A 16,833-nucleotide genomic window follows, 5' to 3' on the forward strand; every position below is an offset into this window, starting at 1 on the left:
TCAGCTCGTTGAACTTGTTCTTAAGACTAGCAACTGGAAATTCACCTGAATAATGTTGAGCAAGAATTGTCACTTCCAACCTCCAAAGGACATTTTCATTTTGGCACATTTGACTAAGCTGCGCTGCCTGAACTCATCCACTTCCGCTGCCTCGGTCAGAGCCAATTTCAAACACCACAGCTCACACCATCTAACATAAACAAGCGATCAGCCTTTTTCCTTCTCCAATCCAAACAATAAAGGAAGTAAATCCTCTCCAAACGTATAGCATTTGTAAATACAGTTATGCTATTACTTTGACTTTTGAAGTGTTTACTAATAATTTTACATGGCACATGTTTTTTATAAAAAATGTAAATGATCTAAAATAAGATTACAGTGTGACAAAAACATATAACACCAACTGTTATTTGAAACATCACCACTACTCCATCAAGCTGGACCAACATCAACAACTTTAGAGGTCTTTACACGCGACATACTTGGTTCTTGGATTCCCAACCACTTTCGAATGTATTCAAATACAAGTTCATCTCTTAAGAGTGCTCGGTGAGCACCCGGGATTCCAGCTCTCTCTATTGCTTCAAATCCATCTGCCTGTAGAAGTTTGGGTTTGGGTTCAAACAAGTCATTTTTTATATAGGTTGGGTCGGGTTGACATGTTTTGAGGTAAAAACAAAACACACATCCACCCATTCATGATCATATGGCTTAAATTGCCATCTTTTACTCTTGTTCCGAAAAATAACACCCTTTTGACTTTTTTGGTCAAATATGCAAAAACACTATTCAATACTAAATCAGCTTTGTTAGAAAAACTAACACCATTTTTCGATTATATTCCGTTTCATGTTTAGAAAATTTAATCATCACACCAAGATTTTGAAAATTAGTCATCAAAATTTGAACTTAAAAGACTTATTTGTTTGACCATATTATTTTGAAGATATAAAAATATACCCCAAAAAAAAAAAAACAAAAAACATATAAAGTAAGTTTAGTGAAAATACCATTGCAGACTCGGCGGGAACTGTTCCATCTCCATCCACATATGAGTATTCAGGCTGCTCAAAAGAAAACAATAAACGCTATATAAACAAATAAACAATCCACATGAATTTAAGTTGATTTGGTTCAATATACATAAAGGATCATATGGTTGATTGAGGAACTTGAGTGACTTACCAATGTATGGCATATATCAGATGGGTCATTGATTGGATCTATTTCTGAACCATAACTGCAACATAGTAAGTAAGCACACATTTCAATCACAAAACACAAAAAAAAAAAAAAAAAAATGATTCAATGATTTTTTTATAGATTCATAACATACCAAACGTCAAAAGGTGTATCCAGTGACGTTCCATAAATGTTGTAGAACTCAATCCCTTGGGGAAGACGCATGTTGTTTAGCATCTTGCGTGTAGTGGCAGCCCATTTGTAGATATCTTGATTGAATGGCAAAGGTATAGTCTTCTTATTATACTCTATCTGTCACATAAGCCAAAATGAAAAGCAATAGAGTTGACTTCAAATTAGATGGTCAAACAGACTATTTAACAGTGTTTTATAGTGAAAGAGTTGAAAGTAGGTACCTACCTCATTGTCTTTCAATGCTTCAACAAACAGCTCCACACATTCAGATGAGCTATAAGTTTCCAATTTGACTGAATCTTCATTTTTTTTATCTTTTTTCCAAACCAAAATTTCAGGTTTCTTTTTCCATTTAAACTCGGGGTTAGGTAACATCTCGTATATAGATGGGCATTCCACCAACTGAAAATACAAAAGGATTTATTGGTTATTACACCGGTCTATTTAAATATTGAGCTAACAGAGGATGTTTGTTTTTAATGCATACAATCTTCTAAATACCGTTTATTCAAAGATTGAGGTTATTGTTAGTTTGTTACAATAAGGGTTAACGGTTTAATACCATAAGAAACCGAACATACCTTTTCACTTTGCATGGAAAAGTCTCTCAACCCAATTTTTGGGTATTTATATTTCTAAATTTTTTGTAAAAACACAAACTTGTGAAAAAAAATTTAAATAGTGAGTTGAATGAAGCGGCATTCCAAATGTGCAAAAATGCTGACAGGGATAACTTTTTTAATCAGATAAGATGGTGTAAAATTGTAAATAAAATGATCAAAAGTTGATGAAGTAGTGTTTCACGACAACAAAAGAGTGTGCTAGCCAACATTTATCATTAATTTCACAAATGCCTTCAGTGACTTAAATATATATTAAAATTTTGTTATGCTTGTTTTCTATAGCATTAATACTTATAATGTCATCTTTTTTTGTCATCACTGATTACGCATTACTTATCTATAAGCAATTTTAACAGAACAAAATTTTGCTTTGGGTAACTGACATGAAAACCTTTTGACCCCAATACATTTTGACCGGTTACTAAACATGAAATATTCCCACCTCGAAATTAGTATCCATACAGAAACATTACCAGTTGATGCATTGACCATCTTGATACAAAGAAATAACTTTCAAGTCCCTCCACAAACTGTAATCCAGTTAAAAGAGAATCATTGATGCATCCAAGTGCACCTGATGCATATAATAGCATTAAACACATCAATCGAAATAGTGGGTTACATCTAAAAGTGAAAAGTAGCATAGGCACTACCTTGAAATGGGGTTGCGATAGTTATCCACTTATTCACATATTTAGAAAACACCTATACCAAGTAAAATCACATGTCATGTTCTTCATGGCATTCGTTTAATCACATCCGCATAACGAAAATGAATTTTTAAAAGTTCATACATCAGAATGGAGTGATATGAAACATGAAACTTGCAGTCTGCCCATCGAGTGGGATATAAGGTTGACTTTTCTACCTCCTGAAGCATTATATGCAGTCTCCAGCTTTTCTTTTAGCCCATCTATTGTTTGCTCAATTCTACCAGCAATATGAAGCTTAGTCTCTAGGCCAATAATTACTTTGAAACACGCACTTGATTACCTGTTGCTTTGGCGGAAGTCATATCCGTATCCAAACAATGTAGTCCCTTTCTTGTATCCATGGTCAACGAGCATATCGATCATGTCATGGAAATGGTATACATCCGTTACATGAAAAAGTTTTATCAACTGAAATGCGACTATATTGAGTGAATACGATTATGCTAATTAAAACTTACCAATGAGGGATCCAAAATATCTATTGCATAAAGTCCATAATCATCTTGTGGAACCACAATATCAGAACTATCATCCAATGCTTCTGTGTAGCCTGGAATTCTAAAACTCATAAACTTCTATCCCACCATTTTAAACACCCCCATCATGCTTCAATTACACAAAATTCAGTTTAGGGTTTGATTATCACAAACCCACATCCAAACACCCCACAAGACCCACCCAAGTTCAGTTTTCCTGATCATTATGGGTCGGTTTGTCGTTTTTGGTTTAAACTGAAAATTTTAGTTTTTTGGCCTTCTGAAAACTGTTTGGTTTCGGTTTTCATAATGGGTTCGACTAGGTTTTCGTTTGTTTCGATTTTACCATTTGGGCTTGAAATATTTAGGCTGAAAAATGGCCCAGAGGGATGAATTGGGCCTGAAACTTCGGGCCTATTTTCTTTTTCTTTTGTTTTTTTTTTTTAAACTTGTGAGTCATCGATTATTACACATTTGTACCTAAAATGTTTGGGTCACACAATTTATTAAGTATTTAAAAATTACATTAAAAATGGTTTTTTTGGTTTTGGTTCATAGCAAAGCCGAAACCAAACTGGAATTTGTTACTGGAAAAACACAAAACTAAACCGTCCGTTTTGTATTGAGTTTGGTTACCTCAGGTGTTCTGTTCTGTAATGAAATGCATCCTATATTTATGATTATAATTTTAATATTAAATTTTTGCTATGATTCTTGTTATACCATTAACAGTCATTTATAAAAAAATAAATTAGCTTATAAATTTCATTACTAGTTAGGCCTATGTTTTATTTCGGGTATTTAAATCCCGGTGATTATTTCCGTTGCAATTTAATTCATGCTCCATTGAAAGTCAAACTTTATAATAAAGAAGGAAAGGAACGAACCAGTTTCCGGGTTGTAGAGGGACCAGATCGGCAAGAAGAATACGGACCCAAACACGAACCAGCTCTTTGGCTTCGAGTTCAGTATGGTCCCACCTATGCCGCTCACCATCACCCACGGAGCTCCGGTCACCGAAGCACCACCATTTTCTTATCAAATGAAATGTAGCACGTTGTTGAGTGGGTAGCTGGAGTTCTTTTCTAGTCTGTTGATCAACAATATTAATATATTGTTTGTAGTTGATCAACCACGGAAACTGGAAGGAAATGATTTGGGAGAAGATAACATTCCTTCAGTTTTAATATTCTTATGCAGGATTCCTCCTATTTATTGTTTTAGCCAAGGTTGTCAAGATCATCATTGACGAGTTACGTGTACTCGTAAACGGTAAATATAAAAATTAATTTTTAGATATTATATATATATCTAATATCGTAAGTTTATAAATATTATAATGAAATAAATGAATATCAATATAAATAAGAGAAAACATTTTTAAATACTAAATTATTCGCTAATAATGTGATTTTTTTAGGATTATAGAAATATGAATTATGTTTTATTCTTTAAGTTAAAATCGGCCCAAATTGACTGACTAGACGTGAGTCTGGTTGAGGTTAACCATCTTTGATTGATTCTTGTATTAATATTTTTATTTTAATATTTAATGTGGGGCCCAACTAATTTATTTTGTATTTCCTTTTTTTCAACTAAGGGTATTATGGTAATTTCACTCCAACTTAAAGAACATAATTGACGAAGTTAGTAAATTGTTAAAGTGGAATTGTTGTGGGTAATAAAACTAAAGTTGCATTGTTAGTTAGGATTAATATTAGCCAATACCTCATAGTTTTGATTATTAAAATCCAATTTTCCTTCTTTAAATATTTATAACATTTTTTTGCGTTAATTGATGGATTATCATTGCTCATCGTGTAACCTTTTAGACTTATACATCATTATCAATGTTGTCATATGTCAACTCTTGTGCATCAAGTCGAATAGAAATATATAATATAGCGCGGGAAAAAGCAAATCATCATGTGAGATTCATAGTGATGAGTAAGGAACTTATAAGATAATGTTTCAAAAATTAGAAGTGTGAAAAAGCTAGAAAAATAAATAGCCCATATCCTCAATACTCTTCAAATTTTCATATTTATCTTATGAAGGTGGCCTTGTTTTCCTTTCTCTTTATAGAGTCCCTCCATCTAAGCTCTAAAGTTACAAAATGATTCATGTTCAGCATATGATAAAAGTAAGCACATTTGAATATAATATCAAATTGATTCAAGGATACATCATCAAGTAAAATATGGTTTATCCTTTTTCAGCAACATCCTAGCAATATAACTAGTCGATTTGAAGACTATTTATGCAAAACATAACAATATTAATAATGAGAGCAACTAGTCAACTAACAAGTAAAATGTAAATTTTCATTCTGTTACCCCTTAAACCGAACCTAAGCAATCATCAAACCAGAATCGAAATTTGATATAGACGTTTTAACAACACATAATATGATCATATCAAGCATAGCATCTTAAATTTAAACTCTTTAAGAAAGCCCACAAAATATTGTTGTGTCATTGACTGCATGATCAATTCCTATGAAACATCTGAGTCGTCAGTCCTTAGTTTTGGATAATTTTTGAGAATATATAATATAAAATAGAAACAAACAAATATATACTTTGTGATAATATATTAGCTGGTGAGGTAAAACATGGTAACTGTTGTTTCAATAACTTTCACATAATTACTATGTTCGGGCCATATGAGGAGTTTGGTAGTTCAAACTAAATATGATGTCACTTTCAGCTATTTAATAATAATAATAATAATAATAATAATAATTGCGAGGGATTGTATTACTTTAAATGTGAGCTCATTCCTGGCTGGCAAATTCAATGTGACATTAGTTCTTTATTGCAAACCCTCCATGGACACTCAAGGTAGTTTCAGCCTTTTATTAGCACTGCCAGTGCTTTCATTTCACGAAAATGACAAGGAATTCCGGTCACAAAAAGAGCCGAGCAACATCGGTAATACTGTAACAAAATGGTATTGAAGTTAAACCATATGATTCATGATTAGTACTATACTTTGTAAAAGAAAAGCAAACTTGTTTGTTTTCGTATACAATCAAATCAAACCAAACCAAACCAAACCAAGCCAATGTTATAAAAGATTAATGAGAATAAACATGAGCATAATCCCAGCTGAAGCAACAACACGACCCCCACTAGAAAGATTATGGGCACCCACTCTATACTCTTTGCCCGTCTCCTCATCTTTCACTTTGATGCTTGACGAACCTAACAAAAACAAACACATTATATTATTATTATTATTATTATCAATTGTATATACTTACAATTATAGTCTGTCCATCCAATTGTCTTCTTTTCCAAATCATATGTAACAAGTTTATCTGTCAATACAAGATCTGCACACAACACATTGCTTCCTTTTATACAATATTATCCAAACTTTTTAAGACAAATTTTTAAAGTAATATATCTCTCTAACATCAAAATAAAAGGTTGAAAAAACAGCTCAAAAGTGGCCTTAAATGTTAAAATATATGAATATAAAATAACTTTTGTAGACATATATGACACACTACCAAACTATAATCCTTAAAAACAATTTCTAATAAAAGGAAATACAGTAACATAGCTTACCGCCCAATAGGGTAACATCTTTGCCCTGTGATTGCAAATCACTGTCCTGAAAACCAACACACCACTCATTGTCCTGAAAATAAAAGATTAATAATAATAAAAAACTGTTAGTAAAATGACATCATTAATGCACAAGGAAGAGCAATGAGAAATATGTACCTGATATTCAAAGAAGTATTGATGAGGATAAACTTTCAAAATAAGTGAATTTGCAAAGTGGAACTTGACAGTCGGAAAACCCTCATCAACACTGTAAAATCAGGTAATTGAAACAATGTTAAAATCCCATACATAATGTTTATAAGTCAAAAGTCAGAAGAACACTTACTCTCCAGTATATTTGAAACATGTGAACTGCTGCTCAGCCATGTGAGACGGTGTATCAGGTTGTGCAGCATGAATCTAGGTCAAAACAATAATCATGAGACACACACACACACACAATAAAAAAAAGATTTAAAAACATTTTAACTTAAAACATTTCACAAACCTTTTCGAGTACTAGCTTGTAAACCAAGTCAGGTAAATAAGCTAACGTTGTACCACTGTCAATAATCGTCCCTTGTTTTCCCCCAACATCAAATATATCGGTCGGAAGGTTTAGAACATCATTACCTACCTCAATTTGCTTCAACTCAACATTATAATGTGCCCTGTCATCGCACAAATAAACAGTTTTAACAAAAAAAGGTTTAGTGATGAGATTTGTAACATAAAATAATAATAATAATAATAATAATAATAATAAAAGAACTTACTCGGGAATCATTGGTGTTGTTTGTACTTTCGGTTGTACAACTTCTCCAATAGCAAATATGCCTCCACCTTGAGAGCTATCTAAGCAATGTGAAAATACCTTTTTGACCTTGTTTTCAGAAGCGAGTTGTGAAAGCACAGAAGAATTTGCTTGACCGAACCCTAGTATTCCATCTACTGCTTGTTGTGAAGAACCCAACGGGCCTGATTGTTGGGACCCACACCTATTATCATTATTATTATTACAAGATTCAGATGTTAGCTGATGCAGATTTATCTCCTAATTTGAATTTAGTTTTTAGTATCTTTTATTATTTGTATGTTTATTTAGTTTCCATGTTCATCTCTTTTTCGTTTAGTATAAATAGGGCGCTTGTTAGTAGAGTCTTTTGATTAAGTTTCATTAAAAGAACATTGTTCTTGGAACCTACGGTTCAGTTTATCGTCTTTAATTATCATGAGTCTCTCGAGCCATTGATCGCTTCCAAAACTGCATCAGTTGGTATCAAAGCTTTTGGTTCACAAATGGCTCGACGTGAGGATGAATACTTTCTTGCTCGTAGATTCGCCGCCAGAGGCAACGACAGAAGTGTTTTCTATTCACGTGCTCGTGGAGAAGATCGACATCCTACTCGTAGATTCGCCGCCCGAGGCAGCGATAGATTCTGTTTCGATCCACGGGATCTTGAAGAGATCAAACGACTCTGACAACGAGTCTAGGAAATTGAAGAGATCGAAGGCTCCAAAAATGAGTCCACGATCTCGAGTTACAATGGGAGATGTGCAACGCGGAAACCGAGTCGAACACCGTCGTCTGGGACGAAGGTGGCAACGGAGAGCAGCATCCGCTTGGCCGTCACGCACCCTGGTTCTATGAACCAATCTATCAAGATTATTTATCTGAAAACGAACCTAGCTTTGATGAAGGCGGGTTTGATTTCGATGAAGGCTGGTATTTATTTGTGCAGCAGGCTCTTAGCAGGGTTCTTGGTGGTAATGAAGATGGAAGTGCTACCGTGGTAACGGTGGACAATTATGGTGACATGGTGGCTAAGGGTGCACCCGCGCTTTCTCTGGATGAGCCAAAGAAAACAACGGATGCTGATGGGTATTGGCGGGTTTCAAATTCCTTTACATGTGGGTCAACTGAAACAGTGGAACTGAATGAGAAGTATGGTGATAAAGTAGCTCCCAAGATATATAGTGTTGAAGATGGTGGTCATACGATGTTGAGCGGCGGTTCGGTGTCTTCCATGGTAACCCCGTCTTTCATGCCGGGATTAGATGTTGACCCAAGCATTATGATATTCAGAAAAGTTGGTAATTTATTAAAATCTCCTAGTTTAGTGGAAGTTAAAAAAGGAATCGTTTTTCAAATTGAAAAACGAATATTGTGTTTTAATGATACGGATCAAGTTTGTGATAATGATATATGTGTGGCTTGGCATGAAAGTTTTACACGTGACCTGCATGAGAAAGTTACTTTGGTCAACATTTACATTTCCATGCCAAATTAATACATGGTTGGTGGTGAAGGCTGATAATCTAGAACCTAGGTTCGTGGATAAAGCAGCTTTTCACATTAATGTTGTGGAGAACATGTATGCAAATCCTCCAAGCCCTCTGCCAAGTGAAGATAATGGAGAAAAGGTTATGAAATATAATACTAGAAAATGCAATGAAAACCGTGATCTGATTATCTGTGGATGTCTGGTTGAGGTTGAGGTATTTGACTGGGTCAAATTGATAGTGAACAGGAGACGGTTCAACTCCCCATTCGACCCCGGTGGTGCAGGTCAACAGCTAGCAGCTAGGCAAGATGACCCGTGTATTTAAGACGTTTGGGCGGGTTGTGACGATAATAATAAAACGGGATTGAGTTGATGCTCCATTTGATCCGGGGGGGCTTTGGTTTGAAGGCAAAACTCGAGGCCGAGTTTTATTCGAAGACGGGGAGTATGATGGAGATTTATCTCTTGATGCAGATTTATCTCCTAATTTGAATTTAGTTTTTATTATCTTTTATTATTTGTATGTTTATTTAGTTTCCATGTTTATCTATTTTTCGTTTAGTATAAATAGGGTGCTAGGGTTCTTTGTTAGTAGAGTTTTTGATTAAGTTTAATTAAAAGAACATTGTTCTTGGAACCTACGGCTCAGTTTATCGTCTTTGATTATCATGAGTCTCTCGAGCCATTGATCGCTTCCAAAACTGCATCATTAGCATAGAGTCATAGACTATAGGTAACATTTTTGCCACGTTTATATGAAAACAAGTTAATGCGGGTTGTATTTTAATGATAATGGGTCAAACTAGCAAAATAGACCAAATGAACTATAAAGGAGGAAGTGGGTCAAAAATGTCTAGAGTGCACTCACATGGATAAAGATGTTTAAATTAATAACTTAATGTTAAAACTTCATAACTATCTTCAATAAGTTAATTATTTATTAAGATTTAAAAAATGAACAAAAAACTATATGTGGGTCAACCTCAGGAGTTAACCAGCAGAGTCAGGCCCGAACTTAACCAGGCCCGAGCTCAGCTCTCTTTGACTTACAAGAAATCGAGCTTGAGCTCGGCTCATGAGTCGTTTTTTCAAGCACGAGTCCGTTTATCGTTTATTAATACATTTATAGATGTTTTCAATTAGCTTCATATAATTTTTAATTATAATTTTTATATGTAGCATAACATGTATTATTTAGTTATTTTTTATCATAATTTTATATATAATAATTATTGTTATTATGTAAATATATATTTAACACATTAAATGAAAATGATATAAAAGATAAGCTTGTGTAGGCTCGCGAGCCAGTTCGAGCTCGATAAGCTCGGCTCGGCCCGGGCACGTTTATCGAACAAGCTTACTTTAAGGCTTGAACCCGGGCTCGTTTATGCTTTTAAGGAGCCAAATATCGAGTAGCATATGAGCCAGCTTGGCTGTTTACATCCCTAGTCAGCCCAATCCGTCTGACCAAAACTTAAGATATCACACATAGAATGGAATATAAGTAAAGTTACCCGAATGCTATACTCCCATTTAGAAAAGTGGTTTGAAGATTTCCAGAAACTCGGTCAAGTTGTATGATATCTCTTACAAAATATCCTGCGGTGCCACTACCATCGCCGTATTTAACAGAATAGGAACAGTGCATGCCCTTTTTGCATTCATTATTAGGGTCAGTAAGCATAGACACGCAAATCTCTTGATCGCAATTAACTAACTTTGCCGTTGAGGAAGCCTCAGGATCGTACAGAGCAAGTGATATCTAATAACAAAACAGGAAAAGATGTAACTTTGGGCCATCCCATCCTGGCATTAAACTAGTTTGAATAAATATTATTATTCCAAGTAAGAGTAAGAAGATACTCCGAGGTCACTTTTCTTGGGGCATTTGACACATCCTGCACAATTAATCCATAGAAGGTCACTCCCTGTGTCGACCAGCACGTGGTAATCCTTTGGTGGGGTCCCTATCCGAAGCTTAGTGAAATACAGCCTATATAAATAAAACACCACACCACTACATAATAAACTTTGATCCATGTACATGTAAACAAGTAGTTATATCTATGTGAATGTGTGATTGCGATATCAAATCTATTGTTTTTAAGTGTATATAGCATACAATGAAAGAACTGATGATATGTAATGTAATATCTAGTGAAGAAAGAAGCAACATAAAGAAAAGAAAGAATAAAAATGGTTGCTACATTTGATCATATCATATCACATAAAGAGAAAGGGGGCTAACGCTGGGGAGGTGGGGCTGTTGTCACCGCCCAATGGAAGGTCGAGGGCGGAGAGGAGAATCCTGCGGTGCCGGCTGGAATCGTGAGCTTTGAACCGACTCAAAGACCCCCCACCTACACCAAACTTATGCTGCACCTGGAATACCACATTTGCCGACGCCAACCCACAATCAAACCCAATAATAACATTTATTAAAACTAAAACAGCTGCTGCTTCTACAAACACAAACCCTCTTCTTCTTCTTCTACTCAGATCCATCTATCTTCAATTCAAACAATACTCTTTCTTTACTTGCTTTTGTTTGCTTGTGAGTAAATTGGATCAAGACAAGAAAAGCCGACTGACTGGCAGGCAGGCAAATGAGATGCGGCTACGACAAGAAAAGCATAATAACAATAATAGTAATTAATTAGAGGAGGAGGAGGAAGGCTATGTTGTATCAAAACAAACATGATGACATGATATAAGACGATTTCATTAGAATGAATGAATTCCAGATCTTGACTCACTCACTGCTTGCTTGCTTGCTTGCTTGCTTTTATGCAAATATTATTATTATTATTATTATTATTATTATTATTATTATTATTATATCTTTGGATTGGATCATGGGTGTGTAAGTCCCATTGAATTCGGGATTTATTATAGATTTTGACTTGCTTCAACACCAACGTATTTCTTATTAACATTTACATCATCATATGGTTTCACCACATGTCAATAATAACCAACTTTTAGGCTACTAGTATTTTTCCATTTTTCATGTCACTTCAATATTTAAGTGGTTTCACCACAATAATAAACCAATTTTAGTCTTTATATCCAAGTTACAACTATTACTACATAAAAAAAAACCCACAGTTCTTTTTCTCCAAATATTCCTATTCATCAAACGTTCAATTGCTTATATGATTCTAGAGATTTGGTGGAGGAAAGGGCTGGTGATGCTTGTAGTGTTTGGAGATAAAGAATGATGGTTTTGTTGTAGGTTTTTTGTTATGTATAAGATTAACTTGTCGTCTTTTCATTTAACAGGGTTAAAAACATATATCTAATTGGAAAAGAAAATTTTATTGAACTAATTAAAATGTTTATTTTTATTTTGGTTAAACCATAAAGAATAAAACTATATTGAATTAAACTCTTTTAAAGAAAGAAAAATAGGTGAATTTTTAAGGAAGAGAGGGTGATATTAATTCACTAAAAAAAAGGTCTCGCAACATGGGAACGTTGGATTTTGAAAGGGAGTGCTTACCAACTCAGTTTAATCAATTAGGTACAGGATTTAAACAATCTCTTAAGTTTTAGCTGTATACATGATCTCATTTGATCTTTTCCACTTTACTTTTCTTTGATAATAAAGTTACTTATATCCTTCTTTCATTCTTCAAGTCTAACTACTACAACAATATAATTGCTTTCAAGATTTGTATTTTTCTATTCACATAACTATTCTAATATAGATTAAACTTTCAATTTATATGGTTTAATTTTATGTACCACTTATTCACTTTTTTTAATTAAATAATTATTTTTAAAACTATTTCAACCACTCCAACCAATACACAATAATCGATCTAGTTTTCAAACAATTTTGTTTAAAAGGGGGAGTGTGGTCCACTAGTCATAATAAGGCATCACTTGTACCACCGAACGTAATTCATGTGCTATTGTTATAACATTCATCAGTTCAAACTCTTTATTCAAAATATATGTAAATCGAGTTTATATGGTATATCATGCTTAAACTACTACTGAGATGCAAAGTTTTTCAACCATGTTACAAAAGACAAGTAAATTTAAGATTGCTTATATATATATATATATATATACCCTTCCAACCTTTTATTGAGAATCTGCGCGCCACGACGGGTCCATAATCATATACATAATTAATTTCGGTATCTTATACTAATTGTATTGTAATCGTATACTTACTTATACACGGATTTATGTTGATGGATTTATCTTTTGTATGTGTCGAACATTAAAGAATCCATTATGATATAATTATGTTTTAAACTTTGCGTTTGGATCATTAAAATATCCATTATGATTTAATTATTTTTTAAATTTTATGTTTTGATGTATTAGAGGTGTTAAAGTAATTAGTTTGTCTACGTAAATAAGGATATATTAGTGTGGTAAATGAAAATGGGTGGGGTCATAGGGCTTAGAAAGTAAAGTTTGTTAAAAATAAGAGAATAGCTTAGAAAAAACAAAAATGATATTTGTATGTTCAAAATAAACACTTATTTATTTCAAAAGGAATAATAAAATTTGTTGGTGTAAAAGTAGTGATTAAGATGATAAAGCATTGAGCGTTGTACGACATGCATCACAACGCTTAACAAAATTGTTAGTATTCTTCTTTTAAATATATCGAATAAAGAGTTAATGGCCATTTTCGTCCATGTGGTTTGCTACTTTCGCCACTTCAGTCCAAAATTTTTAATTTTGTCAATTTTGTCCTCATAGTTTTAAATATTAGCCAATTACGTCCCATCCGTCTAACGGCATCCAGCTATGCCGTTAGTTTAAGGGTATTTTTGTCTTTCTCCTTTTAATTTTGAGTTAATGGTCATTTTAGTCCCTGTGGTTTAATATCTTTGCCAATTCAGTCCAAAGTTTGAAAAATTGTCAATTTAATGTTCAGTTTAATTCAGTTTTTTTTTTTTTTTATGTTTTTTGTTTATAACCCTGAAGAGCATAATTCAAGCCCAAAACCATCGAGCAACCTCAAATACTAGTATGCATTTACTCTGTTGACAACAGTAATCCTCCCCTTATATTTAGTTTCTAGACATTTCCTAAAATCTTCTCCATGGTGGAATTAAATGGTAAAGTGGTCAAGGTAATTCCCTGAAACCGAATTATACAGAAAAAACTATAAATTGTTTTGTTGATTAATGTATAATAGTTGATTACGACCCAGATTTTCGTTATGATATGTTAATCTCTAAACCCTAAATATTATGCATTCATCAAAGAAACGATTTTTAGTTTTTGCGTGCAATTCGGTTTCACGGAATTGCTTTGACCACTTTACCAATGAATTCCACCATGGGGGAGAGTTTAGGAACCGTCTAGAAACTAAATGCGAGAGGAGGGGGTATGATTACTGTTGTCGACAGAGTAAATGCAGACTTGTTTTGGGCTTGGATAATGCTCTCTAGGGTTATAGAAAAAAAACTGACTTAAATTGAAAAAAATTCAAACTTTGGACTGAATTGGCAAAAGTGTCAAACCACAGGGACGAAAATGACCAATAACTCAAAATAAAAAAGAGAAAGACAAAAATAGCCTTAAACTAACGGCATAGCTGGATGCCGTTAGACGGATAGGACGTAATTGGCTAATATTTAAAACTATGAGGACTAAATTGACAAAAATACAAATTTTGGACTGAAGTGGCGAAAGTAGCAAACCACAGGGACGAAAATGGCCATTAACTCTCGAATAAAATATAGCATTCCAAACTTTAAATATTAAATATACTCTTTTCTAACAGTCTAAATATCATGTTTATCTATTTTTATTTACTTTATTAAAACAAATATTAATTTAATTATTTTACTCAAAATAATTACGTTTCAAACAATAAGGAGGAGTGTGGTCCACTAGTCATAATAAGGCATCACGTTTTACCACCGAACATAATTCATGTGCTATTGCTGTAACATTCTTTGGTTTAAACTCTTTATTCAAAATATATGTAAATCAAGTTTATATGGTATATCATGCTTAAACTACTACTGAGATGCAAAGTTTTTCAACCATATTACAAAACACAAGTAAATTTAAGGTTGCTTGCATATGCATACCCTTCCAACCTTTTATGAGAAACCGCACGCCACGACTGATCTATAATCATATACATAATTGTATACTAATTGTATTGTAATCGTATACTTATACACGGATTTATGTTGATGGATTTATCTTTTGTACGTGTCGAACACTAAAAAATCAATTATGATATATACGGGGTTGTTTTACATTTTTTGTTTTTTAATATTTATTTTTTAGATTTTAAATTTCTTTATTTTAAGAAAGTTAATAATATACTTAGACCATGTTTGGGATTCTTTATTTGCACCTCCTTTTGACTTATATAAGTTGTTTTTGATAAGTTACTCCCTCCAATTTATCAAAACCTTCTTTTTCCTTCTTTAAAAACTTAAAAAAGTCACATTAAACAGCACCTTTTTAACTTATAAAAGTTAATAAGTTACAAGAAGGAAAAAATTAAGAAATACCAAACACCTTATTAAGGTTTGATGATAAAAGGGTTTCACAAATAAATGATATGTTATAACCCGTTTAAAAGCTATCTGAATTTGTTGACCCATGACCCGCTTATTTTTTTTACTATAAAATTGTTTTTTAATTATAAATAATATCTTTTTTTTTTAAATCGTATATTAATTTTTAGTATATCCCTATTTTATAGGATTTTCAAATCAAATATTTGGTAAAATTAATTTTTAATTTAATGAGATGTTATAACCCATTTAAGAGCTATCTGGGTTTGGTGAGACCCATACCCATGAATTCGGGTCAAATGCATGAGAAACCTCCATTTACAAATAAAGTAATCTGGTGGCTTGAAAGAATTTAGAGAGCAACCAGAGAATTTTTAAAGGCTTTCGTTTATATATATTACTAGTTTTTGCCCCCCGTGTTACGGGGTTTATTTAGGTTTTTGTTTTTAATCATTTTGATATTTTATTTTTTGTAGTTACTTGTTTTATTTCGTTTGATTTAGTACAATTAGTTTGTAATGTTCATTATATTTTAATTTTTAAGCTATTTCAATTATAGTTTGCAACATAATATAATTTAGGTTCTTGTTTTTAATGTTCTTGTTATGCAGGTTTTGTTATGTGAGGTTTAAAGCGAGTATATTCATTCATCACATCTTAAGCGACATACAACCTAATTAACCGTCGGTTTTGTAGTTTATCGCATTATTTATTTAAATTTGGTGATAGATTGTTACATAACTCCTAATATATGTGGTTAGAAAACACGATTCGAGTTGCTGTCCTACATGACATCTGTAGTCAAGTGGTCACATAAGCAAAACATTAGTGTCACATAGACTTATTTATAGATTCTTAAAATCAAATGTTCTTACCAGAATAGTTCCTCTAACCACTTGTGAGTTTGCTTCTTTTATACAGTTGCATAACTTAAACCATTAATAATCTAAAAATGTGCTTTGCCTAAGTATAGTACCCCAATCCAACGTGATAAAAAAAAACAGAAGGATTCTTTAGAATCACATTCATGTAGACATCATCATCATAATGCAGTCAGCAGCAAGCAACATCAAATTAACAATAGTGTGCACCTCAATAGTAGGATCCAGATCCTCCCCTGTTGCCGCCAATGTAACCACCGTTGCTGCCCATGCTACGACCAGAATACATAGATGATGAGTAAGAGCTTCCACCAACCTGGCGAGCCATAGTCGACAACCGCCCTGCTTCTTAGCGGCAGCTTCTGACGTCGACTGTATTCCCACTTCAAGCTACTCTTTGGGTGTG

The 16,833-nt window shown here is 33.3% G+C and overlaps 2 protein-coding genes across 2 annotated transcripts; both read right to left on the reverse strand.

The window, feature by feature from the left end:
• Positions 1-421: 421 nt before the first annotated feature.
• Positions 422-3,282, reverse strand: LOC143598397 (phospholipase A(1) LCAT3-like). Its single transcript, XM_077076623.1, has 10 exons — positions 3,172-3,282; positions 2,994-3,121; positions 2,795-2,930; positions 2,654-2,705; positions 2,474-2,574; positions 1,603-1,779; positions 1,337-1,494; positions 1,186-1,240; positions 1,011-1,064; positions 422-597 (listed from the first exon to the last, which is right to left on the reverse strand). The coding sequence occupies exons 1-10, from the start codon at positions 3,280-3,282 to the stop codon at positions 433-435; spliced, it is 1,137 nt and encodes a 378-aa protein (XP_076932738.1). The 3' UTR covers positions 422-432.
• A 2,861-nt stretch (positions 3,283-6,143) lies between these two features.
• LOC143598398 (aspartic proteinase 36-like) lies at positions 6,144-11,539 on the reverse strand. The gene is made up of 10 exons (XM_077076624.1): positions 11,283-11,539; positions 10,898-11,027; positions 10,549-10,796; positions 7,523-7,744; positions 7,255-7,417; positions 7,093-7,166; positions 6,924-7,014; positions 6,765-6,837; positions 6,455-6,526; positions 6,144-6,395 (listed from the first exon to the last, which is right to left on the reverse strand). Exons 1-10 carry the CDS (start codon positions 11,537-11,539, stop codon positions 6,259-6,261), a joined length of 1,467 nt encoding a protein of 488 aa, XP_076932739.1. The 3' UTR covers positions 6,144-6,258.
• Between the last annotated feature and the right edge of the window lie 5,294 nt (positions 11,540-16,833).

This window comes from Bidens hawaiensis, unplaced genomic scaffold (assembly GCF_021521415.1).
Source record: "Bidens hawaiensis isolate Kalapana, Puna unplaced genomic scaffold, B.hawaiensis_p1.1 tig00050075_1, whole genome shotgun sequence".
Classification (NCBI taxonomy): Eukaryota; Viridiplantae; Streptophyta; class Magnoliopsida; order Asterales; family Asteraceae; genus Bidens; species Bidens hawaiensis.